Source organism: Rhinopithecus roxellana, chromosome 14 (assembly GCF_007565055.1).
Source record: "Rhinopithecus roxellana isolate Shanxi Qingling chromosome 14, ASM756505v1, whole genome shotgun sequence".
NCBI lineage: Eukaryota > Metazoa > Chordata > Mammalia > Primates > Cercopithecidae > Rhinopithecus > Rhinopithecus roxellana.
The window spans coordinates 57,517,044-57,541,541 of NC_044562.1; the positions used below are offsets into that span (position 1 = coordinate 57,517,044).

The following is a 24,498-nucleotide window of genomic DNA, read 5'->3' on the forward strand; positions in this document are numbered from 1 at the left end:
CAGGCTGGTCTTGAACTATTGACCTCAAGTAATCCACCTCCCTCGGCCTCCCAGAGTGCTGGGATTACAGGCATGAGCCACCATGCCCGGCCTCTACTTTCTTTTAGTACATACTACAACTCAAATTAAACTTAAATACTTTTTTTTTGTTTGTTTGAGATGGAGTCTCGCTTTGTTGCCAGGCTGGAGTACAGTGGACCTACCTTGGTTCATTGCAACCTCCTCCTTCTGGATTCAAGCACTTCTCCTGCCTCATCCTCTTGAGTAGCTGGGATTACAGGCGCCTGCCACCATGCCTGGCTAATTTTTGTATTTTCAGTAGAGATGAGGTTTCACCACATTGGCCAGGCTGGTCTCGAACTCCTGACCTTAAATGAACTGCCCGCCTTGGCCTCTCAAAGGGCTGGGATTACAAGCATGAGCCACCACACCCAGCCTAAGAACTCTTTTTTATATTTTTAAGTTTTTTAGAGATGAGCTCTCACTATATTGCCCAGGCTGATCTTGAACTCCTGGGCTCAGGTGATCTGACTGTCTCGACCTCCCAAAGTGCTGGGATTACAGGTGTGAGCCACTGCACCAGGCCAAGAACTTTCTTAAAGAAGCCTGACAAGGCTGGGCGCGGTGGCTCAAGCCTGTAATCCCAGCACTTTGGGAGGCCAAGACAGGCGGATCACGAGGTCAGGAGATCGAGACCATCCTGGCTAACATGGTGAAACCCCGTCTCTACTAAAAAATACAAAAAACTAGCCAGGCGAGGTGGCGGGTGCCTGTAGTCCCAGCTATTCGGGAGGCTGAGGCAGGAGAATGGCGTAAACCCGCGAGGCGGAGCTTGCAGTGAGCTGAGATCCGGCCACTGCACTCCAGCCCGGGCGACAGAGTGAGACTCCGTCTCAAAAAAAAAAAAAAAAAAAGAAGCCTGACAAACTTCTGCTTCACCAAGGGTTAAGAGTGGTTTTCATATGCCCCTCAGTGTCAATCAACGGGATCAACTAACCACACTGGGCCTTGACCCCAGAGCACTCTGTTCCAGCTCACTTCAAGGGTCTAATGCTGCTAATCTGCTTCCAACACAAAAGGTAAACAGGAGCCTAGGCATACTCAAGTGCTTATCAACTCCCAAATGCAGAAGTCTAACAGGGCTGATATTCTCTGTGTAATGGAAGGAATTTTTTCTACCACTGAGCCAAACACTTTAGAATTTAGAATAAGCTCCACCTTCTGAAGAAGTCCTCTTTGGCTAAAAACCATCTAGGACTGCTACTGGGGCAGCGGGTGGAAAAAATCAAAAACACAGCACTTAAGAATGAAATTTGTGGGGAGGCCAAGGCAGGAGGTTCGCTTGAGTCCAGGAGTTCAAGACCACCCTGGGCAACATGCGGAAACCGCTTCTCTACATAAAATACAAAAATTAGCCAGGCATGGTGGTGTGTACCTGTAGTCCCAGCTACTTGGCAGGCTGAGGAGGGAGGATTACTTGAGCCCAGGAGTGTGAGGTTATAGTGAGCTATGAATGTACTTGTCAGTGCACTCCTGCCTGGATGAGAGAGTGAGACCTTGTCTCCAGAAGAAAAAAAAAAAGGCCAGGAGTGATGGCTCATGCTTATAAACCCAGCATTTTGGGTGGCCAAGGCAGGAAGATTACTTGAGGTCAAGACTTCAAGACCAGCCTAGGCAACACAGTGAGACCTCATCTCTTCCATGCCCCACCCCCTCGACAAAATAGTAGCTGAAGGTGCTGGTGCATGCCTGTAGTCCTACCAACTTGGCAGGCTGAGGTGGGAGGTTGGCTTGAGCCCAGGAGTTGGAGGCTGCAGTGAGCTATGATAGCACCACTGCACTGCAGCCTGAGTGACAGATAAAGACGCTGTCTCTAAAAAAGTGAAATAAATAAATTAAAAAGAGAATCAAGTTTTTGCTTGGCACAAGTATGTATAAAGTCTGTGACATCTCATGTTTCAATTGTTTACTAAGAGTGAAACAAAGTGCCAATTGTGAAGGATAAAAACTCAGGTTGTGTTCAGCAGCACTGGCCCTGCCAGGGCTTGCAGGGACGGGCGGCTCAGGAAGCTCTGTACCTGCATACTGAGGACTGTCAGGTTGGTGAGCGCATCCAGGTTCTGAAGTTTAGTAATTTTGTTTTTCCCCAAAAACAAACTCTCCAGGTTGGTTAAGGTGTCAATATTTTCAATTGCCTGTGGAAAAGACAGAACAGCAATGAGTACTGCAGTTGACGGCTGCGCCAGGCAGCCAGCAGGTGACTGGACTGGGGCAGAGCTGTCAGGGCTTCAGTTCTGTGACGTGGGGCTAGTGATGTATCTGCTAAGACCTGCAGGGAAACCCTACTTGAAGGCAGAACACAAGAGCGGCGAGTCCAAGACTGTCTTGAGCTCACTTCCAGCCCTCAGATTTTCTGGGGTGCTGAGGAACAGTCTCGGAACCCAGGGACCAGCAGATTCCCAAGTCCCTTCCAGTTCTAAACTTGTGAGCTGACACATTAAAATGTCCTCCCGCTGGGCGCGGTGGCTCACACCTGTAATCCCAGCACTTTGGGAGGCTAAGGCGGGCAGATCACAAGGTCAGGAGATTGAGACCGTCCTGGCTAACACAGCGAAATCCCGTCTCTACTAAAAATACAAAGAAATTAGCTGGACATGGCGGCGGGTGCCTGTAGTTCTAGCTACTCAGGAGGCTGAGGCAGGAGAACGGCGTGAACCTGAGAGGCAGAGCTTGCAGTGAGCCAAGACTGAGCCACTGCACTCCAGCCTGGGCAACAGCACGAGACTCCGTCTCAAAAAAAAAAAAAAAAAAAAAAAAAAAGAAGGTCCTCCGAAGAGCCTCAGTCTCTACAGAAGTGAGGTATGGGGCACTCTGACCTTAAGTCTTTGAAATCCTGGGACCCTCACTTAGGATTCCTGGGGGGCCCTCACACTACAGCACTCTGCTCCTCTTGCCCAGTTTCCACACCCGCCTACAGCACTCTTCCTTGCTGTGATCATGTGCTCCTCTATTCAACCATAAACCTCCAGAGGCAATGACCATGCTGCCGTCTGATCTCCCCATGGTGACTTGCCTACAACAGGATGTTTAATGACTGTTTATTGATTGGACTTCAGTTTCCCTCCTCTGTCAGTTCACTCTCTCTCAGAACAAGTCATTCTTTAAATATTTCAGCAGACACAAAAGAACCAGATGAGGTGCTTGCTAACCAGGAGGGGACTCCAGGATGGAAGATGGTATGCTAATCCACACACCACTGCAGGACTTGGTGGGGCGGGGGCATCCTCACCAGCTGTAGTCTGCATTAATTTGTGATGAGCCACTGTTCCCCTAGAAAGTTCCACAGTCAGACACTTGGTAAAGTGCGGACATCTGGGCTGCTCTCTAGTTTTAAATGTGCTGCTTTGCTATTTGTGGCCATGAGATCTCTAACAATAACTGTCAAGAGACTCTTGCCAAAACCACCTTCCCTTGGTTTGTATCCTGTCCAAGCTCTCAAGGGCCCAGGACAGACATAGCATGCTGTAATACTTTCAGAAGCCAAACAGAGGGGCATTTTGAACATGGGGCAGGGTCGAATGTGCTCAGAAACACCTGCCAAAGCCACTAAGCAAGGCCGGGGGAAGCATAGGCTCTGTGCCATGACCCTGATTAGGAGCCAGGCATGGGGCTTGAATGCTCTTCTGGCTGACAGAGTCCTCCTCCCTGCCCACGGGAACCCTCCCCACTCTCTGCCTGGCAGATCCACCTTCAATGTCAGTCTTCCTGGGACGCCCTCCCGCATTCCCCTCCAGCACATGACGGTGGTTATGAGTCAGCTGGTGAAGACTTGATCCTGCTTCTGTGGAACACCAGATCACTTTTCCAAAGTCTTTTATTTCCATTCTGTCCCACGTTTTCAAGGTCAAATGGAACCTGAGAACAGATCTAATCTTGCTGGGGACTGTGTCCCAGGAGTATTAAGCCATCCATGAGGAAGGCCCCACTCAGCACTGCCTTTGGGAGTGTGTCAGCATCAAGAGGCTTTCTAAAGCCCCTGGTATGTACATCAGTTCACTTCAAGTGACCACTTTGCTGGGCTTGGGAAACTTTCATCTCAAAGAAGCATGCCAGAGAAGATTACCACGAGTAAGTCCAAGAGCAAGGCATTCAGGTCGGCTGGTTCATCTCAGGCAGAACGTAACTGGGAATGGTGTGATTTAGGGTCATGATTTGGATGAAGAGCAACTGAAATCTATGTGCAGAAGAAAGGCTAGACCACTTAGGACTTACTGATACTGACTTCCAGTTAGCATTTTTTCTTTAAAAAAAAAAAAAATTTCCTTGTTCATGAAAAAAATCACAGCATCATAAGAAATGCATACTCACTATGCATTCTACATACACCCACTGAGTCCGCACACAACCTGCCAGCTGCCTCTCCCTGAATATACTAGTCAGGGCTGTCTGCACCTACCCGGATGCGGTTAGATCCCAGCTCTAGCATCTGTAGTTGATGTAAGTTGCTTAAGTTCTCAATTTTACTGATTTTATTGTTGACCAAGAAGAGTTTTTTCAGTCGTGTCAACTTGTCAACCCCTTCGATGTTTCTCAGCAGATTAAAAGAAATATCTAGAATCCTGAGAACAACCAGAACAGTTTTAAAAAAAAATCACATGAGCATAGGTTGCAGAGAACTCACAATTCAACCACCCTAAAGGTAGCATCCCCATTAGGGGTCTGCAGTCACTGTGGGGCGGGGCAGGGCAGGGTGGGGTGGGGCAGGGGGTGCGGTCTGTGCCCCTGCTGCCGCCTGGCTCACACTGATGCTGTCATGAAGGATTTGGAGGCTGCCCAGGAGCCCGGAGCAAGCCAGAGGCATCCTACAGGCCCCTGACGCCCTGGCTCCCAGCATGGTATTTGAGGCCGAAACTGTTTCATTCACACCTGTGCCCATGACAGGACCTTGCACCAGGCTCTGCACACAGAAGGGGCCTGAGAAGTACCGAATTAGAAACAAAACAAGCAAAAATGAATAAGCAACAAAGGGCAGAAATCCAGGTAAAGTTACAACTAGGACCTGGCTTCTTCTTTTTTAATTTTAATTTTTGTAGACAGGGTCTTGTTATGTTGCCCAGGCTATCTTGAACTTCTGGGCTCAAGTGATCCTCCCAATTTGACCTCCCAAAGCACTGAGATTACAGGTATGCACCACTGCACCTGGTGTAGGACCTGACTCCTTAACTTGGAAATGTCACTTTGTTTTTTTTTTTAAATTTAAAAAAAGAGTATTCAAAAGGCAAGAGGAAATTCTGGATTAACTTTCCCCTCTACCAATCTCAGTATCCCCTGAATGGAGGCTTTTCCAGAAGTCCCCACTGCAGCCTTCCCATCAAAGGTTTACTTTGCAAGTCAGGATTGTCCAGGAAGCCGAAGACATGCATGAAGCCAATGTGGCCTCCTGGAGCCCTGAACATAGCAGGCAGAGACTTGGGATTCAGAGGCAGGGCAGGACCCTGTGGCAGAGGCAGCCTCTCAAGGGCTAAGAGCCAGCAGGAGGTTGGCTCTGGAGAGACTGGACACCCCCCACCCAGTGGCCTCCCCACCATGCTGTTCTCCTGTGGGTCTCATGACTCACTCCAGCTCTGTTAGCGCCTCCAGATTCTCAATCTTCTTGATCTGGTTGTCGTAAAGATCCAGCTCTCGAAGACTCTGTAGCTCCTCCAGATTCTCAATGCATTTAATTAAATTTTGGCGGAGGCAGAGAGTCTGGGGGATGGGAAAAGGACAATTGACACAGGCACAGGGGAGGCCACGAGAAGGCCTCAGCTGGTCCTGGAGGACACAGGACAGGCCTTTCCGGTGGAAGGACATGTCTTCATTCTCCTGCTGTTTCCCAGAAAGGTGCTGACCTTTGAGAGGTAGGTGGGCAAGGGCACTACGCTAGAATTCCTCAACACACCTGAGGATGGGCAGGAACCCAAAAGGAGGCAGGAGGCAGGCCTCCCACCAAGCAGGCCTAGTTGAGGAGGGAGGCGTTGGCCTGGGGTACGGGTGTTTGCCACTTCCTGGCAGAACATAAGAACCTATGGTGGGCTCAATTTTGAGAAACAAATTCAAATGAGATGCACGGAGGACCATAAAATTCACTGAGTGCCTAATTGAACACAGGCACAGAACTGAGGCAGGCCAGAGTCACAGGTCACTGGCCGCCTGAGCTCAGGAGAGCCAGCCCCAGGGCTGTGCCTCAAGTCCCTCAACTGCTGTCTCACACTTGCTGTTCTCCCAGTAAAGGCCTGCTACAAGGTAGAGGCAGCCACGCCTCCCACAGGCTGGGCCAAAGACCACAACTTAGGACTGATGGCTCGATTCTGGACTTAGCCACATCCTATGGGTGATATGGGTCATAGTCCCCTCATGAAAGTCCCCCTCACCTTCACTTTCTTCAGCACCTCAAATCCTTCAATCTTCCCAATGCGACAGTGATTCAAATCGACATCCTGAAACAAAGCGGAAATCTATACTCGGCTACAGCAAAGGGGCTGCAGACCTGTGTCCTAGAAGAGGAGCCATCAGAGGAGGCCTGGGAGTGGGCAGCAGCGGGGGAGGCAGTGCCAGGTGGGTCTGCAGCAGACAGGTGTCGGTGACAAGGCGTGCTGCGGGGGCTCTTTAGTTTAGTGATGACTTAGTTTTATGTAAAACTGGCCCTTAAAATGATTGGTACATGACATCTTTTTCTCATTCCCTAGATCCTGTATGCACAAACATAAGCTCCGGCTCTGAGGATATGCACCCCATCCCATCACCTTCAGAGACACGCTGTGGGCTCAGGAGGCCCAGTGGCCAGGCCAGTCATACACAGCCTGCGGCTATTGGGACCCTCACGTATAATGTAATCATCAGACCCAGAGAATGTATGAGTCAAAGGCATCCCATCTGCCACACAATCCTCAAGGACCAAATAGACATGGGGTAACAATCACTGGTAAGAAAAACAACATGAACACAGGACTCTGATCCAACCAAGGGAGGCTTAGGCAACCTCTTTAGGGAAGTAACTTACTAATCTCATACAAGATAACCTGACAGGGTGGTCCATCACCATGCCCCAGGCTGGGCTGAGCAGGCGGCATTACCTCTGCATCTCTGTCCAGGTTGATGGTTTCCATGTCCACAGGCAGCTCATGTTCTTCTGAAAAACATTAGAAAAAGAGGTTTGTTCAGAACCCCATTAACAGGAGGCATTGGTGAAGAGCTGCTTCTGGCCGAGGTCTGGGGCTGTTTGGTGCCCAGATCCAGTTCAAATCCTGAGGAGGAACCAATGGGAAGGTTTGCTGAGGACCTGGAGAATGTGGCAAGGTTGAACCCTGTTCCAACAATAGTGATGTTTTAAGCATTTTGAATTCCCTGAATTCAGATATTGGCAAAGGTCTCCAAACATCCATCTGTGCCTCTGAACTTCCTGAGAAGGGAAATGTGTTTTGAAGCTGTTAGTGGGAAGGAGGGGAGGAAGCAGCTGAGTGCAGGTGAGCAGGGCAGCACTACTGCCTTTCTGTGACTCCTAGAGCCGCAGAACTGGCAGCCTGCCTCCTACGTAGCTTTTCTCCGTTTGGTTGTGGCAATAAACCAGGCCATTAGAATTTAGATCGTGCTGGGCACATCAGATGCTCTAGGATGGGCCTTTTAGTGCTTTGGAAGGTGGCCCAGCATCTACAAACACTTCCCTCTGCAAAGAGCAAAACAAAACAAAACATAGTTCAACAGATAGGATCAAAGAGGCTCACTGAATAATTTAAACACACTTCTCAATGGGGAGACTGATGAACTCACTCCAGCAGAGAAGCCCATTGGATTTCACGAGGACTCTCCACCCCAGAGCCGGCCTCCTCTGTGTGGAGGAGGCAGAGAGAGCTGCTCTCCCTGCTGAGGCGACAGACTCCCTGTTAAGCACTTCCTCGTTTCATTTCATTGGAACCTACTTCAGCATATGTGCTGAAAAGGACTAAGACACACACAGATGCACACACACAGGCATGCACAAAGACACATAGGCACGTATGCACACTACACAGACACACGCATGCACATCAGTGGTATATAGACTCATGCAGACACACAAATACGCACACTCCCCCTTAAAACACTTAAAAAAATTAACAGTAATTCCTCAGTATCACCAAAGATTGTCAGTGTTCGCATTTCCTCAACTGTCTTAACATTTCTTCCCTTAGTTCACTTGCATTATGATCCAAATAAGGCTGTATATTGTGACTAGATGGTATTTCTCTTTTTAAAAATTTTTTTAAATTATTATTTTTTTTAAGAGACAGGATCTCTGCTGCTCAGGCTGGAGTACAGTGGTGTGATCATAGCTCACTGCAGCCTTGAACTTGTGGGCTCAAGTGATCCTTGTCTTGGGCTCCCAGGAAGCTGCAACTACAGGTGTGAGCCACCATGCCCGGCGAATTTTTTAAAACCATGTTTTGTACAGTCAGGGTCTCGCTATGTTGCCCAGGCTGGTCTGGAACTCCGAGCCTCAAGTGAACCTCCCACCTTGGCCTCCCAAAGTGCTAGGATTATAGGCACGAGACACTGCACCCAGCCCAGCATTTTTCTTAAACTTCTTTTTTCCCCTTGCAGTTTTCTGTTGTAGGAAAACAAGCTTGTCTTGTAGTGCTTCTCCCAGTCTGGATTCTGTCAATTATACCCATAGGATGCTCTTTCTCCTGTAAACGGATTGTCACTGTCACTACCTTACAGGGCTGTCAGCGCTTTTACTGTGGCTCTTCCTAGAGCAAACGTGCACTTGTTTCTGCAGTGGAGCGAGCTCACACAGCCCTGAACCACATGCCAAGGGCTGGTTCCTCACCTCACCTGGAGGCTTCTGAGAGGAGCACTTGACATCAGACCAGCTTAACAAAGTAATGATCCCACATGGCTGCATTCACTTCAGTTTTTCCACTGTGCCTTTTCTATAACCATCAACTGTGGTTAGTTAAAAAAAAAAGCTTACTATAGTTTATCCACAACTGTACAGGATACCAGCCAACCTAAGAATTAAATAAAAGGAACTGGGCAAAACCAAGAGACAGATACAAATCACCCCAAAAGACAGTGTCAAGTTCCTAAGCTCAGGAAGTGGCACTGGAAGAGGCACTACAATTAAGGCAGGGTGCCCAGGTCACGTGGTCCAAACCAGGACCCTTTGAGAGCAGAAGGGCACAGTTATGCCGGGCCGGCAGGCAGAAACCAGCTGTGCCAGGCTCCTCAGGACACATGGTCACATGGCTTTAAGGGGTCTTGTTTGTAATACATCCAGCATGGTTGGCCGCTCACCACTCAAAATGTCAGCTAACCTCTGAAACAAGCCTTCCAGCCTACAATGCCCTTCTGAGTGTATTATAGATTCATTATATTTTAAAAATAATTTAGAGAAAATAGGTAGAAGGTAACAGTTGACATGATTAAATTTGTTTTAACTGAATTTAAGACTTAAACAAACACAGGTAGGAGCAAGTCTTGGCTTCTCTAAGGGCTAGAAATGCATACCCAGAAAACTCATAATCAGCTAATCATCTCAAAGAAAAAAACTTGGATTTTCCCAGGCCAGGCCAGCTGGTCTGCCTTGTAGCCGTGTGCCCTTGGACAAGCTGCAGAGAGTCTTTCTCCTCATCTGTAACACATTACCACACCTGGGTACTTACAGAACATGAGGACAACATCATTAGCCTGTGCTAGTGACCCAGGGAAAGAAAGCACACAGGACTTGCTCTGCCAACTCTCAAGTCTTCCATAAACACCCGATGTCTTAGCAGCACCCATCTGAGGATAGCGGGGGCTCCTACTGCTCCACTGTTGGTGACTAAGTCAGGCGATAACGGAAGCTTCCATCTATCTCTCCCATGCACTTTATTCCACCCACATCACTTCCAGAATATCAGCTCCGAAGTTCCAAAGTAAATGTAACTGGTACTTTTGTGGTAATCTCCTTTTGCCTTAAAAGTAGGTTGCCATAGTTACCAAACATCTTTGCTGGCACAGAGAGCACAATGTTATTTTAAAAATTAGGTTTGTTTCTTTATAAATTTATTTTATTTTTATAAGGGATGCATGATTATTCATACATTGTATACAAATCTAGAGAATGCAAAATGTATAGATCCTTCTTAAACCTGCTGTTTGGACAGACTCAGCCCGTTTGATGTGTTTTCTTTCTCTAGCAGGTAAAAGTACATACATGCACGCATACTGTTCAGAAACTTGCTTTTTTTTTTTTGAGACGGAATCTCGTTCTGCCACCTGGGCTGGAGTGCAGTGGTGTGATCTCAGCTCACTGCAACTTCTGCCTCCCGGGTTCAAGCAATTCTCCTGTCTCAGCCTCCCAAGTAGCTGGGACTACAGGTGCACACCACCATGCCTGGCTAATTTTTCTTTTTTCTTTTTTTTTTTTGTATTTTTAGTAGAGACAGGGTTTCACCATATTGGCCAGGCTGGTCTTCAACTCCTGACCTCAAGTGATCCAACCGCCTTGGCCTCCCAAAGTGATAGGATTACAGGCAGGAGCCACAATGCCCGGCCACATCTAGGCACTTTAGAAGTCAATCCTCAGGCCTATAAAAATGGTAAGGCAAGACTCAGAAATAATTTCTCTCAAGAGATTAAAGGTTTCTATTGCTATGGTAGGACACAGAAACATAGCAGTCAACCATAACGTTTATTTCAAATCTGGCTTCCTAAACATATGGTTAACAAAACAATGTTGCGGTTTTTTTTTTTTTTTTTTTTTTTTTTGAGACGAAGTCTCCCTCTGTCACCCAGGCCAGAGTGTAGTGGTGCGTTCTTGGCTCACTGCAACCTCCGCCTCCTGGGTTCAAGCAATTCTCCTGCCTCAATCACCTGAGTAGCTGGGATTACAGGCATGTGCCGCCACGCCCGGCTAATTTTTGTATTTTTTGTAGAGACGGGTTTTCACCATGTTGGCCAGGATGGGCTCGATCTCCTGACCTCGTGATCTGCCCACCCCGGCCTCCCAAGGTGCTGGGATTACAGGCATGAGCCACCGCGCCCGGCCCACAATGTCGTGGTTCTGTCTCAGATGGCACACTAGTACCAATATCCGTGCTAGGATTTGCCTTCAGTGGAACTGGAAAAAAACCACATCCTTTTTGCAAATGCTGTCAATGAGTCAGCCTGCTGAGGGAGCGCCTCAGAGAGCACATCCACCTGCCCTGGCCCACTGAGGGCCTAGGGGCACGGCAGTCCTTCCCCAGACCACACATCACCCACACCCAGGGACAGACCATATGCAGCACAGCCCACATCCCCCAAAAAGCAGATGTCCCCCAAGGGAGCTGGGCCTGGTACCTTCTGGGTCCTCCTCCCCCCGCTCCTCCCCATCCTTCAGGCTCTGTTCACTGAGGTCTGCCACGATGCCACTGCTGTGTTTCTTCCCTTCTTCATCGCCGGATTCTTCAGACTCGACCCGCCTGTCAACTGAACCCACACAAGTCAATGAGAATTCACATCCAATTTATGGGACTTTAAGGAACATATAATAAACACCCAGTTGTAAGTCAAAAGGACTTCATTTAAACATGTTTGTTGAATCCAGTTCAATAACCATTGAGTGTCTCCCATGTCCCAGCACCACTTGAGGCATATGGCCGCAGGGAGAACGGGGAGCAGAGTGTGGAGCCCACATGGATACTTAGGTGAGGAACACACTACTTCTGCCCTCAAGGAGCTTGTGAAGAATTGCCCAGTGTTCTGAAAGCCTTGGATCACTTGTGATTAAATCCACTAATGGAACCAGGTAGTGAAACACCTCCTGAGTGCCTTTCACTTTCGGGCTGGGTGACCACCACTGTGACTCTTCTGCCACATACTTCCATCCATGCTCTACTACTCATCTGGCTAAGAAAACCAGCCAAGTTCACAGGCCCACATTCTGAAAGAAATCAAGACTAACTCAAATCAGATTGTGGGCAGGGAGGATCACTAAGGAAGAGGAGAATACAGCCAGTAGTGCTGACCGCCCACAGAAAGCTCATTGGTGTGAAATGAGCTTTCACACTGGACACTGGACAGAATGTTAGCAACTCAAAGCTTTTAAAGGTTCATAAATATTTTCTGAATTAAAGAATAAGGCAATTAAATGTGTCAGGCAAAAATTCTTTGGTAAGGTTGTCAAATCATTTTTCTTTTTTATAACTTTACTCATGATCTTTTTTGGAAGTCTGTCGGGAAAACATGAGGCACTAACACATTACTTGGAATTATCAACCATACTGAAAATAGTCTCTTTCCTGACTATGGTTTATCTACAAAGAGATGTGTTCTTCGAGGGAAAAAGTTCAATTTCAGCTTTGTACTTCCTGCTTAGCCTAGCAAAGTAAAACCCAAGAAAGGATTGCTGTATAAAACAAGTCCTCATAAAACCCAGCTCCAAACCCTCCAAATCCATCTCTTCTTCCCTACCCCCGCAATGACGGTAGCTCAGTTATTTGTTAGCTGTGGCCTGTGCTCCTGCCCTGCCTCCTAACTCATCTCTCTGCGACTTGTCTTGCCTTGTTTAACCTATTCTCCATTGCCAGAGAGTCTGATCTAATTCTAAAATCCAAATCTGATCTTTGAGTCCAAAAGTATTTCTGGAATGCTCTTCCTGAGTTTGCATCTTGCTGCTAGAGATGCAGGTTTGGCAAATCATTTCCATTTGAAAGCCTCAATCTCCTAGTCTGTGGAAGGGAGCTAGTACAGAACCTATGCCTCAGCGAGTTGCTGTCAGGGTTAAATTAGAAAAAGCACGAGAGCAGTTAGTACATGCATGACATGCAGTAGATATTTAACAAATTAGTCACCACTAGGCACAGGTCACTTGGTGGTCCAGGCTCAGGGAGAGAAAGTTCTTATTGCATGACAATCTGGTGCAAAAACCCCAGGAAGAGGAGGAGTGGTGTGAGGTTAGGAGAGGCTTAGCTAATGAAGGTTGGCCAAAGTGAAGCCTGAGGGCAGCAGAGAGGGTCTGGAACATGGGACAGTGGATCAGAATGTAAGAAAATGACTTTGGTGTACTGGGGACGATGGGCTGGGGAGCAGGGACAATGAATCTAGCCTAGAGATGACGAAGGTCTGAGTTAAGGTACTGGCAATGGGAATGGAGGACACATCGATGATTTGGAGATTATTTTTAAAAGTAAAAGTCAGAGCTCCTTGACTAATAGGACATGGGTGGGAGTGGGACAGAGAGAAAAGCCGGGCTTTTATAATTTGTCATTTACCAAGACATGGAAACAGTTGAAGAGGGAGTGGGAGGATATGAAGAGGCACTTCTTACTTAAAAAGACTCTAAGGGTATGAGGTCCAAGATCCTTAACACCACTGCCCCCATCCCCACCACATACGATTTGGTCAAACTCTCCTCCACACCCTTTGACCGCAGCTTTCTTCATCTTGAGTGATTCTTGCTCTTTTCCCTCACCTTATCCCCAACCTCGTTGCCTTCGAGTTATTCTTCAGGCTGCAGCTCAGAGCTGGTCCTGCTTGTGCAGCTCTCACCACTCCCAAACATGTCAGCCCTTTCTTCTGCACCCGTCCTCCTTCCCCAGCTCCACATTCCTCCTCCCTACCACTTTCACATGAGGCAGTGACTGCTCTTCTGGGAGGGCTGTACCTCTCACCAAACCATGGGACCCAAGACCGCTTAAGCACTTGATGACACAACTGATTCCCCAGTTGGTGGGTGTGTGCACGCATGTTTATACACATACTGCACATGCATGTATGACTGTACCTACAGATATGTAGAAAATTATATATAAATACATGTGTACGAATAACATATACATATATGCATTTTTGTTTTGTTTTGTTTTTAACAAAATGAATGAGAAGAAAGAAAGTTGAATTTAGACTTTTTGGAACTATGACAGCTTTGAAAACAGGTATCACCTTGTGTAACTAAATCTTCTGGTTCCTTGCTACCCCTTCGCCAACAGTCCTTTCGATTTCAAGAGAAGACCCTTCTCCACCCTCACCACGCGAACCAAGGAGCAGACTCTGGTAGATCCCAGCGCCCAGAGCCTCAGTTTCCTCGTCAGCTGACCGAGGAGGCTCCCCCGCCTGTCAATCTCAGAGGCTCGGGGCGAGGCTCCAACTGGACTGAATGGAGCCACCGCGTCCCATTCAGCCCCACCCCCGGCCTGGCCTCGCGCCGCCACTCTACCCCTAGCTCTGAGTCCTTCCCGGCCGCTGCCGCCCCCAGGCCGGGTCTCCCCCGAGGTCCAGAGCCTCCCCCGTTCCCCCGGGTCCGGCTGTCAGCTGTCAGGGGGCCGCGCGGCGGCGGCCGGAGGCGGGACGTGGGGTTTCTCTCAGGCACGGAGCAGTTCCGGCCCGCAGCTCCCCCCGCCCGCCCGGCCCTTGGGCCGCCGCCCGCAGGGGCCGCTCACCCTCCATCATCTCCTGCGACTGTTGCTGCCCCGCGCCGCGTTCCGCCGCCATGTTGGCTGCTCTTCCCCTTTCCGGAATCTGTCGCCTCAGACCCATCAACCAATCAGGGCTCCCGCCTCAGAGTCGGCCCAGCCAATAGGATTCCGGCGCGGCGAGTTCAGCCGCGGCGCGCCTGCGTGTGCCCAGCGCCTCATGGGAGTTGTAGTTCCGTCATGAGGCTGCGCGCCGCGCGCCGCGCGCCGCGCCTCCCCCGGGGCAGGTAATTTCAGGCAGCGGCGCCAGAATAGTCTGGAGGCGAGAAGCTAAGAAGGAAAGCAGAGGGAGTCGAAGCGGGACGCACCGGCCGTAGCTTCAGGCAGACGGAGTGGACGTCTAAGCAGAGTGCAGAGACGCCCTGGGCTCGAGAGTTAACTTATGTCACTGTCTCGACCTCGGAGGCGTGGAGGGGCCGCGGGCCAGGCGGATCTTTCCGTGGCTGCAAGGTGCGGGCCAGTCCTACGTGCATCCCTGACCTTTGCGAGCCTCGCTGGCTGCGTCTGTACAATGGGCCGAACGGCAAGAGCAACAACATTCTCCCGGCGTCCAGGCGCGGATTTTACCCATGCGAAATGCCGCCTTCTCTTGATGCTCAGAGCAGGCGGGCAGGTGCGGGGCACTTGCGCTGGTGGGGCCGCGAGCCAGCTGGCCGGCTCCGGGGCGCCAGCCGCGCTCCCCTTGCAAACCGTTCCCAGCCCAGTGCGGACGCTGCAGGCTTCGTCTACCCTGCGGAGCCGCCCAGCCCATGAGCGAGCCGCCCCGCGTCCTCCGCCTTCAGAAAGAGGCCTCCAAGAGGCGAGCTCTGCGCTACTTACCCATTTTGATCCCGAGACTGGAGGAAACCGCAGCTGACCGGCCCGGGGGCGGAGGCGCCCATTATTCCTTTGGCTCCCCCAAAGCGCGGGGCGGGGGTTGTCCCGTGCGTCCCTAGCAACCGTTAGCGCGGGCTTCTGGACTCTGGCTTGCTTAGTCCCGCCCATACGCACAAGTGGTTGGTCTGTGGCGCTTGTCAATCGGTGTGAGTCGCTGTGCGATTGGCCGGTGGGATAAAAGCGCGGAGGAGCTCCCTTCCGCGGTGTGAAGCCGGCTTGGCGTGACCCTCGCCTGACCCAGGTGAGCTACCTGCGCTGGGGAGAGCGGGCCGGGGTCTGCAATCTCCCGAGGGCCGGTGTGGGGCCTGCGCGACTCCGCGCTCTTGGCCTAGGAGGGTTCGCCGCCCGGCCCGGCCCTCAGACGAGCCCGACCCCGGGTCTCCCGCCCCTGCGCTCTTCACGCACAACCCAGCCAGCGTCCTTTCTGTGCCCAGACCGCGGCGGGGTTGCGGCCGTTGGTCCCGGGCCCCGCGCCCCCAGCGTCTTCAGGGCGCCCTTCAGTGTAGCCTGCCTGGCGGGCGCCGCGGCCCCGCGCCTCGGGTCGCCTCGGGACTGTGCGCCCTCTTCACTGCAGCCCGCCCTGCGGTCCAGGAGAACCAGCCCAGATCCCGCCACGCTCCCGCGCTGGGCTCGTGGGTCCCTGCGGGCTCAGCCGGCGCCGCCAGCGCTCCTGGTTCCAGCCCAGCCTGGACTTGAGCCTTCATCTTTTCACGAGTTTTTCTTTCCCAGACTACGGCAGGGGCCGTCTTGAGGCCCTTCTCCTCCTTACCTCCCGCATCAGTACCGTTGGATGTCGATGTCGATTTTTCTCTTAGGGGTTTCCTCTCTTCATCCTTCTGCTGCTACCTTTAATGCTTCATAATTTCTTGCCTGGATTACTGTGGCCTTTCTTCTGCTTTCCAGCCTTGCCCTGACATGGTCCCTGGAGTAGTCTTTGTAAAATGCGTGTCTGACCATGTTACTCCTAAGCATTAAATCCTTAAAAGTTCGTTTTGGGGATAAAATTAAGACTGAGCAGGCATAGGAGGCTCTGGGGTCGTGCTTGGCCCCTCCAGGCCCACGTCCATCTACTGTTCTGGGTACTGAACTCCTCTCTGGGAGCCTTTGCCTCTGAAAGACTTCTTCACTCTGCTTGGAAGGGCTCGGCCCTGCAGGTGCCTCCTCCAGGACTGACATCCTTACTATGTTCTACTGCACTGTTCACCTTTTTGGCCTCATCCTGAAACTGGTTCTGCTTTTAATTGTGCAGCTGTGCTGAGAGCAATGGGAGCTATTTGCTTCTTAGCTTATGTTCTAGTGGGAGAGAGACAGTTGCTTCTAGAAGTTCACCGAGATACTCCTTGCATCTGTCCCTGCTTCTGTTTGGTCTGAGGTGGGGTCACTTGGGTCTTCTGGAATCAAAACTAGCAATGGGAATATGGTTACTCGGTGGCACCATTAGGTGCTGTCTGCTGGGTTTGTGTTCTGCAGCTCACCGTGGATACAAAGCTCACAGTGGATACAAAGGACAATTCTAAAAATCTGGGCCTGGACGTGCAGGCATTTCTGGTTAGCATTTGAATCAAAATTTAGTGATCTAAGGTCGTGTGAAGCCAGGCTGTGTTCTTTCTTGAGGCCAGGCTGTGGCTGTGGAGTGCACGGGAGGTTCGAGGGGCCGGTGCTGCTCAGTGACTAACTGGCCCTGCGGACGGACCTCAGACACCCCAGGAGGCATGGCAGGGGAAAAAGGATACATCTTTCCTGCTGTCCTCCACGCTCTGGCAGAGGGTCCCATCAATTTCCCTCCTGGATAGGCTTGTAATTCTCAGTAACCTAATTAAATTTCCACATCTTGATGTTTCAACTTTAGTTGGTATTTATTTATTTTCTCCCATGAAGGACAAAAAATTGCACGCCCTTACCCTCCCTTTGCTTTTTTTCCCCCCCTTTCCATCTCATGGTAGTTACTTTTACAAAGAAGCTTCTGTAACATTTACAACATATTCTGAATAGTTATATTACTTTTTTATTATTTTATTTTTTGAGACAGGGTCTTGCTCTGTGGCCCAGGCTGGAGTGCAGTAATGCCATGTCCTCTCACTGCAGCCTCTGCCTCCTGGGCTCAAGCAATTCTCCCACCTCAACCTCCCAAGCAGCTGGGACTACCAGCGTGTGCCAGCACAACTTGCTAATCCTTAGTTTTTTGCTTTTTTTTTGAGACAGAGTCTCACTCTGTCGCTGAGGCTGGAGTGCAGTGGTGTGATTTCGGCTCACTGCAAGCTCCGCCTCCCCTGGATTCACGCTATTCTCCTGCCTCAGCCTCCCAAGTAGCTGGGACTACAGGCGCCCACCACCATGCCTGGTTAATTTTTTGTGTTTTTAGTAGAGATGGGGTTTCACCATGTTAGCCAGGATGGTCTCAATCTCCTGACCTCGTGATGCGCCGGCCTCGGCCTCCCAAAGTGCTGGGATTACAGGCGTGAGCCACTGCACCCGGCCTAATTTTTTTTTTTTTTGTAGAGATGGGGGTCTCCCTATGTTGTTTAGGTTGGTCTCGAACTCCTGGGCTCAAGCAATCTGCCTGGCCTCCCAAAGTATTGGGTATATTACTTTTTAAAATAAAGTTTTGTAACATTGACATTGCAGTCTGAAGAGTTATATTTTTTAGAAATTAAGGCTTTCTGGCCGGGCGCGGTGGCTCAAGCCTGTAATCCCAGCACTTTGGGAGGCCGAGACGGGCGGATCACGAGGTCAGGAGATCGAGACCATCCTGGCTAACATGGTGAAACCCCGTCTCTACTAAAAATACAAAAAACTAGCCGGGCGACCTGGCGGGCGCCTGTAGTCCCAGCTACTCGGGAGGCTGAGGCAGGAGAATGGCGTGAACCCGGGAGGCGGAGCTTGCAGTGAGCTGAGATCCGGCCACTGCACTCCAGCCTGGGCGACAGAGCGAGACTCCGTCTCAAAAAAAAAAAAAAAAAAAGAAATTAAGGCTTTCTAACATAATGTATTCTGAAGAGTTTTATTACTTTTTTAAGAAAGTAAGGTTTTACAACATTTACAATGTATTCTGAAGCTATCATTAAGTGTCCTGAGCTTTGTCTATAGGTTGGTTCTAAAAGTAGAAAAAAACTGCCTCACACTGGAATCATGTCGTTGTTATTGATTGTAGCAATAATTAGTGCATTGGGAGGCTTAGAGAAGGAGATGTAAACCTGTGACTAAATGTCCCATTCAGCGTTGCTGCTTGTAGGAAAGCTGCACACTCGAACCCCAAACCCCGTATGTAGTTTCCTTCTAGCCTCATACACATCTGCAGGTTTGCAGAGCCTTTGCCTTCTAGGGTCCTAGACTGGATTTGCGTGTAGAACATCTCTAAATTTTTTGGCTGTATCAGTTGAGTCATACAAAGGAATAAAGGCAATGTTAGTCATGAATTGTATCAGCAGAGTGGATGCATTTGAACCCTTCACCGAAATTAGGAAATCAGGGAACCTGTGCCCTTGTGCCTCTTCCCCACTCTAGCACCTGCCTGACCCAGAGGGAACACCTGCCTGAAGTTTAGGTTTACCAGTCTCTTGTTTAAGAAGTAGTTTAATCACATAGGTGTGTTTCCCTGAACTGCTTATTTAGATTATTTCATGACAGGAATCCTCCTGCTGATTGTCTTCTGAAACTTGATTTTTTCCACTCATGTATGGCTAAGATTCACCCTTGTGTGTAGTTCATTTGTTTTCACTGCTGTGATTGGTGGTATGAATATACCAGAATTTAAAATCTATCTTCTTGTTGATGAGTATTTGGATTTCATTTCTTTTTTTTCCTCCCTCCCTCGCTTCCTCCCTCGCTCCCTCCCTTTCTTCCCTCCTTTTTTCCTGCCTATCTTTGCCATTGAGAACCATACTGTCCCGGACATTCTTGTGTCTTCTTATCTATGTGCAAGAATTTCTCTGGAATATAAATCTAAGTGGAAAGTGCTGTGTCCATATAGACAAATGTTTGACTTGAATTGTTTTCTAAAGAGATTATGTTAATGTATTAAGATGTAATTCCTGTTGATCCAAATCCTTTTTGACATTGGGTATTATTAGATTCTTAATTTCTGCTGACTTAGTATGTATAACATTATCATGATTAGGATTTCCTCTCCTGTACAACGCTTGTTCCTATTTCTTGTCATTTTTCTATTGGGCCATGTGTCTTTAAAAAATGTTTAAACTTTAAATAGTTTATCTTTTAAAGTTATTCTGGATATTAATTTTCTGTTGGTTATGTATGTGGCAAATCTCTTCTCCCAAATTGTGGCTCATTCTTTTTCTTTATGGTATTCTTTGTGAACCTGTGTTCTCTTTTTTTTTTTTTTTTTTGAGATGGAGTCTTGCTGTGTCACCAGGCTGGAATGCAGTGGCATGATCTTGGCTCATTGCAACCTCCACCTCCCAGGTTTAAGCGATTCTCCTGCCTCTGCCTCCTGAGTAGCTGGGACTACAGTTGCGTGCCACCACGCCCAGCTAATTTTTGTATTTTTAGTAGAGATGGGGTTTCGCCATGTTGGCCAGGATAGTCTCGATCTCTTGACCTCATGATCCTCCTGCCTTGGCCTCCCAAAGTGCTGGGATTACAGGTGTGATGTGTTCTCAATTTTAATGTTAAATTTATTAATCTTATTTTATAACTAGAATTTTCTGTGCCTTGTTTAAGAAAACTTTCCTACTCCAAAGTCTTACAGATAGCCTCTTCTAAAAACTTAGTGATTTTATTTTATATTTTATTTGGTTTGACAGGTCTTGCTTTGTTGCCTAGGCTGGCCTCCATCTCCCTGGGCTCAAGCAACTCTCCTGCCTTAGCTTCTAGAGTGGCTGGGGACTATAGGTGCAGGCCATGAGGCCTGCCTGGCTAAAAAGTTTAGTACTTTGACTTCCACGGATCAGGTCTTTTATGCCCTGGGCAACATAGTGAGACCTCATCTCCTAGTTAAAAAAAAAAAAAAAAAAAGGCCATGTGAAGATACATACAAACAGGGAGAAAGCTCTGTGATGGTGAAGGCAGAGACTGGAGTGATGCAGCCACAAGTCAAAAACACCAAAGATGGCCAGCAGTCACCAGATGCTAGGATAAGTCAAGGGGTGGGGACTCCTCGGAGTTCCATACTGGAAGAGGTGGTGTTGGGAGGGCCGGCTCCCCTTTCCTCTCCACGCCAGGCCTGCCTTGTCTTGGAAGAGCCTCGTGCGGGCATCCTGCTAGCTTGTCCAAGCTCGCTATTCCTGGAAGGCTGCTCCTCAGCCAGTTCACGGGTCCAGGTGTGCCGGTGTGGGAGGACCTGGGTGGAAAGGGGCCTGTGTAGGTCTTAGAAGTGGGCACCAGACCCTTTGGTTGGAACCCTGGGGTTCTGGATACCCAGAAGGTGGTCCAGAAGAGGGGATATGGGGTCTCGGTGGTCGTGCCTTGGCCCCAGGGTCTCCTCATTTTATGGAGGAAACTCCAGCCATGGTTCTGGTATTGGCCACAGCCTCCTCTTGTGTTTAAAGCCTGGATGATCAGGTGGGGGCTTCCTTCCAGTAGAGGAAGTCTTGCTTGAAGGGCTCTTTTTGTTGAGTTTGGCCATGAGGACAGGATGCAGGATGGAAGTCTTCAGTGTCTCCACTCTGCAGGGTGGTCACATGAATGTATACATGTGACAAGACTGCATGGAACACAGGCTCACGTGCACACACACGCATGGACACGTGCACACACACAGGCACACAGATGGTCACGTGCACATGCGCATGCACTCGCACGGACATACACGCGCACACACACTCATGCGCGCACACACGCATGGACACGCACGCACGTGCATACACACACATGCACACTCGTGTGCACTCACACTCACACATGCAGTGCACACACACATGCACACCCACACATGCAGGTAAATGCCTTGAAATCTGGATGGTGCTGATGGATGGTATCAAGTCAGTTTCCTGGCTGTGACACTCTCCTGTAAGATGTCACCATGAGAGGGAACTCAGTGAAGAGTATGTGAGATTTCCCTGTATTTCCACCCTGTATCAGCATTTGAATCATGTATAAGAGAAAAGCTAAAAAGACAAATCTCTGGTGCCAGGCCTATCTCTAGGAGATGTGGCCTCTTGGCCATGGCCCCTGTGACCTCACTTGTTGGCAGCGCCCAGCTGATTCTGTGTGCAGCTGGTCAGATGGTCAGGACTCACTGTTTAGGGGAAAGCTGGGACCATGGGAGCTGTGCAGCCCCCCATGCTGATGGGTTCATCGTGACCTAGGAGTGTTTTCAGTTGGTGTGTACTTGCAGCCCCTGCCTTCCCTCATGACTCCTTCCCACCCTGTTCTTTGTTTTCCTCTCTCTCTCCTTCCCTCTTTCCCATATCTTCCTATGTATTTTTCTTGGAAAGAGCTTCTTTTTTTTAGAGACAGAGTCTCACTCTATCGCCCAGGCTGGAATGCAGTGGTTTGATCTTGGCTCACTGCAAGCTCTGCCTCCCGGGTTCACGCCATTCTCCTGCCTCAGCCTCCTGAGTAGCTGGGACTACAGGCACCCGCCACCACGCCTGGCTAATATTTTGTATTTTTAGTGGAGACGGAGTTTCACGGTGTTAGGATGGTCTCGACCTCCTGACCTCGTGATCCGCCCGCCTCAGCCTCCCAAAGTGCTGGGATGACAGGCGTGAGCCACTGCGTCCAGCCCGGAAAGAACTTTTAGCACCACTTTGGGCCGAGCGTTCTCCCATCACAGGTTCTGACCTGGGATGGCCGTTGGGGGTGTATGTCTTTTGGGCCTGAGCTGAACTCAGCATTACGAATTAGTTGGTTAAACTGTCTTTATGTTTTTGCTTTGCAGATGTTAATCAGCTTCACGTTGTTTTCTAGTTGTTAGAGGTGGAAGCTTGGCAATTGGCCTCCCTTCTTCCCATGGAGGACAGGGGCTTAACGGCCTTTGAAGAGGACCAGAGATGCTTTTCCCAGAGCCTCCCCTTGCCAGTGCCAGCAGAGGGCCCAGCTGCACAGACCACTGCCAAGCCCAGCAAGTCGTTTTCCTCAGCCCACAGACATCCGAGCAGAAGGAATGGGCTTTCCAGACTCTGCCAGAGCAGGACGGCGCTGTCCGGTAATGACCTTCGACCATTGCAGGCCTTAGTGCACAGAAATACAAATGTGGAGTTGCTCTGTGTTCTCACGGAAACCTTCTCACCAGTGGTTAAAGTCACTCTGTGTCTGCAGAGAAAAGTTCATGGTTTAGGTGCTCGGCTCGCGCCGGCAGGTGACTGCGGCTGGACCCTTCCTGCTGCTTTTGCTCTGCTGTGATTCCCAGGCATCTGGCGCTTCTGTTCAGGCAGCAGGTGGAACTCACCTTCACATTTCAGGGTCAAGTTACAGCAAAATGTTATTTCTTACTTCAGAGTGTGTGAGAACGCTCTTCTAGGTTAGGCTATTTTACTAGGGAAATTCCGCTCTGCTCATGCATTTACTGAGCTAAATGCAGTTTAGCTAGTGGACCAAGAATCATGGGGCAAAAGTCTGTTGGTGCCTCCTATGTCTAAGCACCCCAAGGGTCTGGGCCATGGTGAGGAAGAAAGCGCCACTTGCCTTTGAGGGGCTGTCTGATGCTGTGTGCTTGAAGTGGGGGTAGACCTGGAAAATGGGGAAGTGGGGCACAGAGCTGCAGGAAACGGCTCTGTGTGCAGAAAACGGCTGGGGGTCTTGGTCTCCAGGCCGACGAGCACTTCAACACTGGAGGAGGAGGGTGCTGGAGCTGAGCTTGTGCACTGGGGTGTCTCGGTGGCATTTGTGCTTGCTTCGTGGCCTTTATCAGGGTTTGCTGAGGATGGCGGTATATAGGCTGAGCAAGAGATGGTGGGGTGGATCGGAGTTTATCGATTATAGAACAGGCTCTTCTAAAGGGATGTGAAGCACCGCCAGGTCCTTTGAATTTTAAGCTGTTGCTTGTAGTATTCTGGCGAGTAGTTTTGTTGTTCTAACTATTGAAGTTTAAGGCTAAGCATAGTGGGGTCTCTAATCCCAGTTTGACTCTTAGCTATTGTGTGTTCAGAAATTTTATGAGGGTGGAGAGCGGAGGGCCCTGTGGAGAGCGCCCGGGTTACTGCAGGGAGGGCTGGGCTGGGAGGCATGCGGTGCCCTTGGGAGTGGGCTTCACCCAGGCGCTGATCAGGAACGTTCTCAGTGAGTGTTGACAGGTGTGTTCCTGTTTTGGAGCATCATTCTGGTGGCTGCATGAGGAACAGGGGTGGGAGCCAGAGGCACAGGGCCTTGAGACAGGAGGAGGAGCTGCGCTTGGTGACTGCTGTCTAGGAAGAGGAGGGGTGAGAGAGTGGTTGGATGGCCATGTGGTTTCCAGCCTCAGAGAATGGTTGCGGTCAGGCCACTCACTGAGAAAGTCAGGGTTCCTGGATAAAGGACACGGAGGGGAGGATGGGAGAGAAATGGAAGGGCCAGGTCTTGGGTGCTTGGTTTTGAGCTCTGGAAGAAGGCAGCTGGTGTCTCCTGAGATAGGGAAGAGGGGGAGTGGGCCGTGGGAGGTCCAGGCTGGAGGCGTGAGTGTGGGAGTCTTCAGTGCATTTCTAGTTTAGATATATTTAAAGCTACCGAGGAATGGGTGAGATGGAACCAGGGTCACTGAGAGGTGAGAGGGTGGGAGGTGGGGGAGCCCAGGTACCCAAGGAAGGTGGTGTGGGAGGAGGGTGAGGTCTGAGGAATGACTGGGCTGAGGGTTTTGGGAGCCATCGGAGGCATTGCTGAGAGTGAGAACGCTGCACAAGGAGCTCTTGAATCGAAGGACGCCTCCAAGGAGTAAGTGATGGGGCACCTGCCGGAGTAGCCTTGGAATGACTGACGAAGGACAGACAGTGGGAAGGAAGGGACCTTTGAATGTGATTAAGCTGTTTTGGTTTTTGAGACAAGGTCTCACTCTGTTGCTCAGGCTGGAGTGCAGTGGCGCAATCATAGCTCACTGCAGTCTCAAACTCCTGGGCTCCGGCAATCCTCCTGCCTTAGCCTCCTGAGTAGATAGGACTGTGGGGGCACACCACCATGCCCAACTAATTTTTAAAAATTTTATTTTTAGTAGGGACCGGGTCTCGCCGTGTTGCCCAGGTTGGTCTTGAATTCCTGAACTCAAGCAGCCTTCCTGCCTCAGCCTCCCAAAGAG

General features: G+C 49.9%; 2 protein-coding genes across 8 annotated transcripts in view; one reads left to right on the forward strand and one right to left on the reverse strand.

Annotated features, from left to right (window-relative positions):
• PPP1R7 (protein phosphatase 1 regulatory subunit 7) overlaps positions 1-15,412 on the reverse strand; it is a 38,191-nt gene extending 22,779 nt beyond the window's left edge. The window contains exons 1-7 of one of the 5 annotated variants that reach the window (XM_010377002.2): positions 14,424-14,520; positions 11,344-11,472; positions 7,116-7,171; positions 6,414-6,479; positions 5,618-5,748; positions 4,457-4,619; positions 2,079-2,195 (exon numbers count right to left, since the gene is read on the reverse strand). In XM_010377002.2, the coding sequence (XP_010375304.1) occupies positions 2,079-2,195; positions 4,457-4,619; positions 5,618-5,748; positions 6,414-6,479; positions 7,116-7,171; positions 11,344-11,472; positions 14,424-14,520 (759 nt within the window). Of the gene's footprint in view, positions 1-2,078; positions 2,196-4,456; positions 4,620-5,617; positions 5,749-6,413; positions 6,480-7,115; positions 7,172-11,343; positions 11,473-14,423 lie in introns of all 5 variants that reach the window. The other 4 variants (XM_010377005.1, XM_030916839.1, XM_010377004.2 and 1 more) reach the window with 4 other exon arrangements.
• Positions 15,413-15,467: 55 nt separating this feature from the next.
• The window catches only part of PASK (PAS domain containing serine/threonine kinase), a 52,026-nt gene continuing 42,995 nt past the window's right edge, over positions 15,468-24,498 (forward strand). For 2 of the 3 annotated variants that reach the window (XM_010377008.2, XM_030916841.1), the window contains exons 1-2: positions 15,468-15,573; positions 22,203-22,440. In XM_010377008.2, coding sequence (XP_010375310.2) covers positions 22,245-22,440 — 196 coding nt within the window. In that variant the 5' untranslated portion in view covers positions 15,468-15,573; positions 22,203-22,244. Of the gene's footprint in view, positions 15,574-22,173; positions 22,441-24,498 lie in introns of those variants that run through there. The other variant, XM_030916840.1, reaches the window with a different exon arrangement.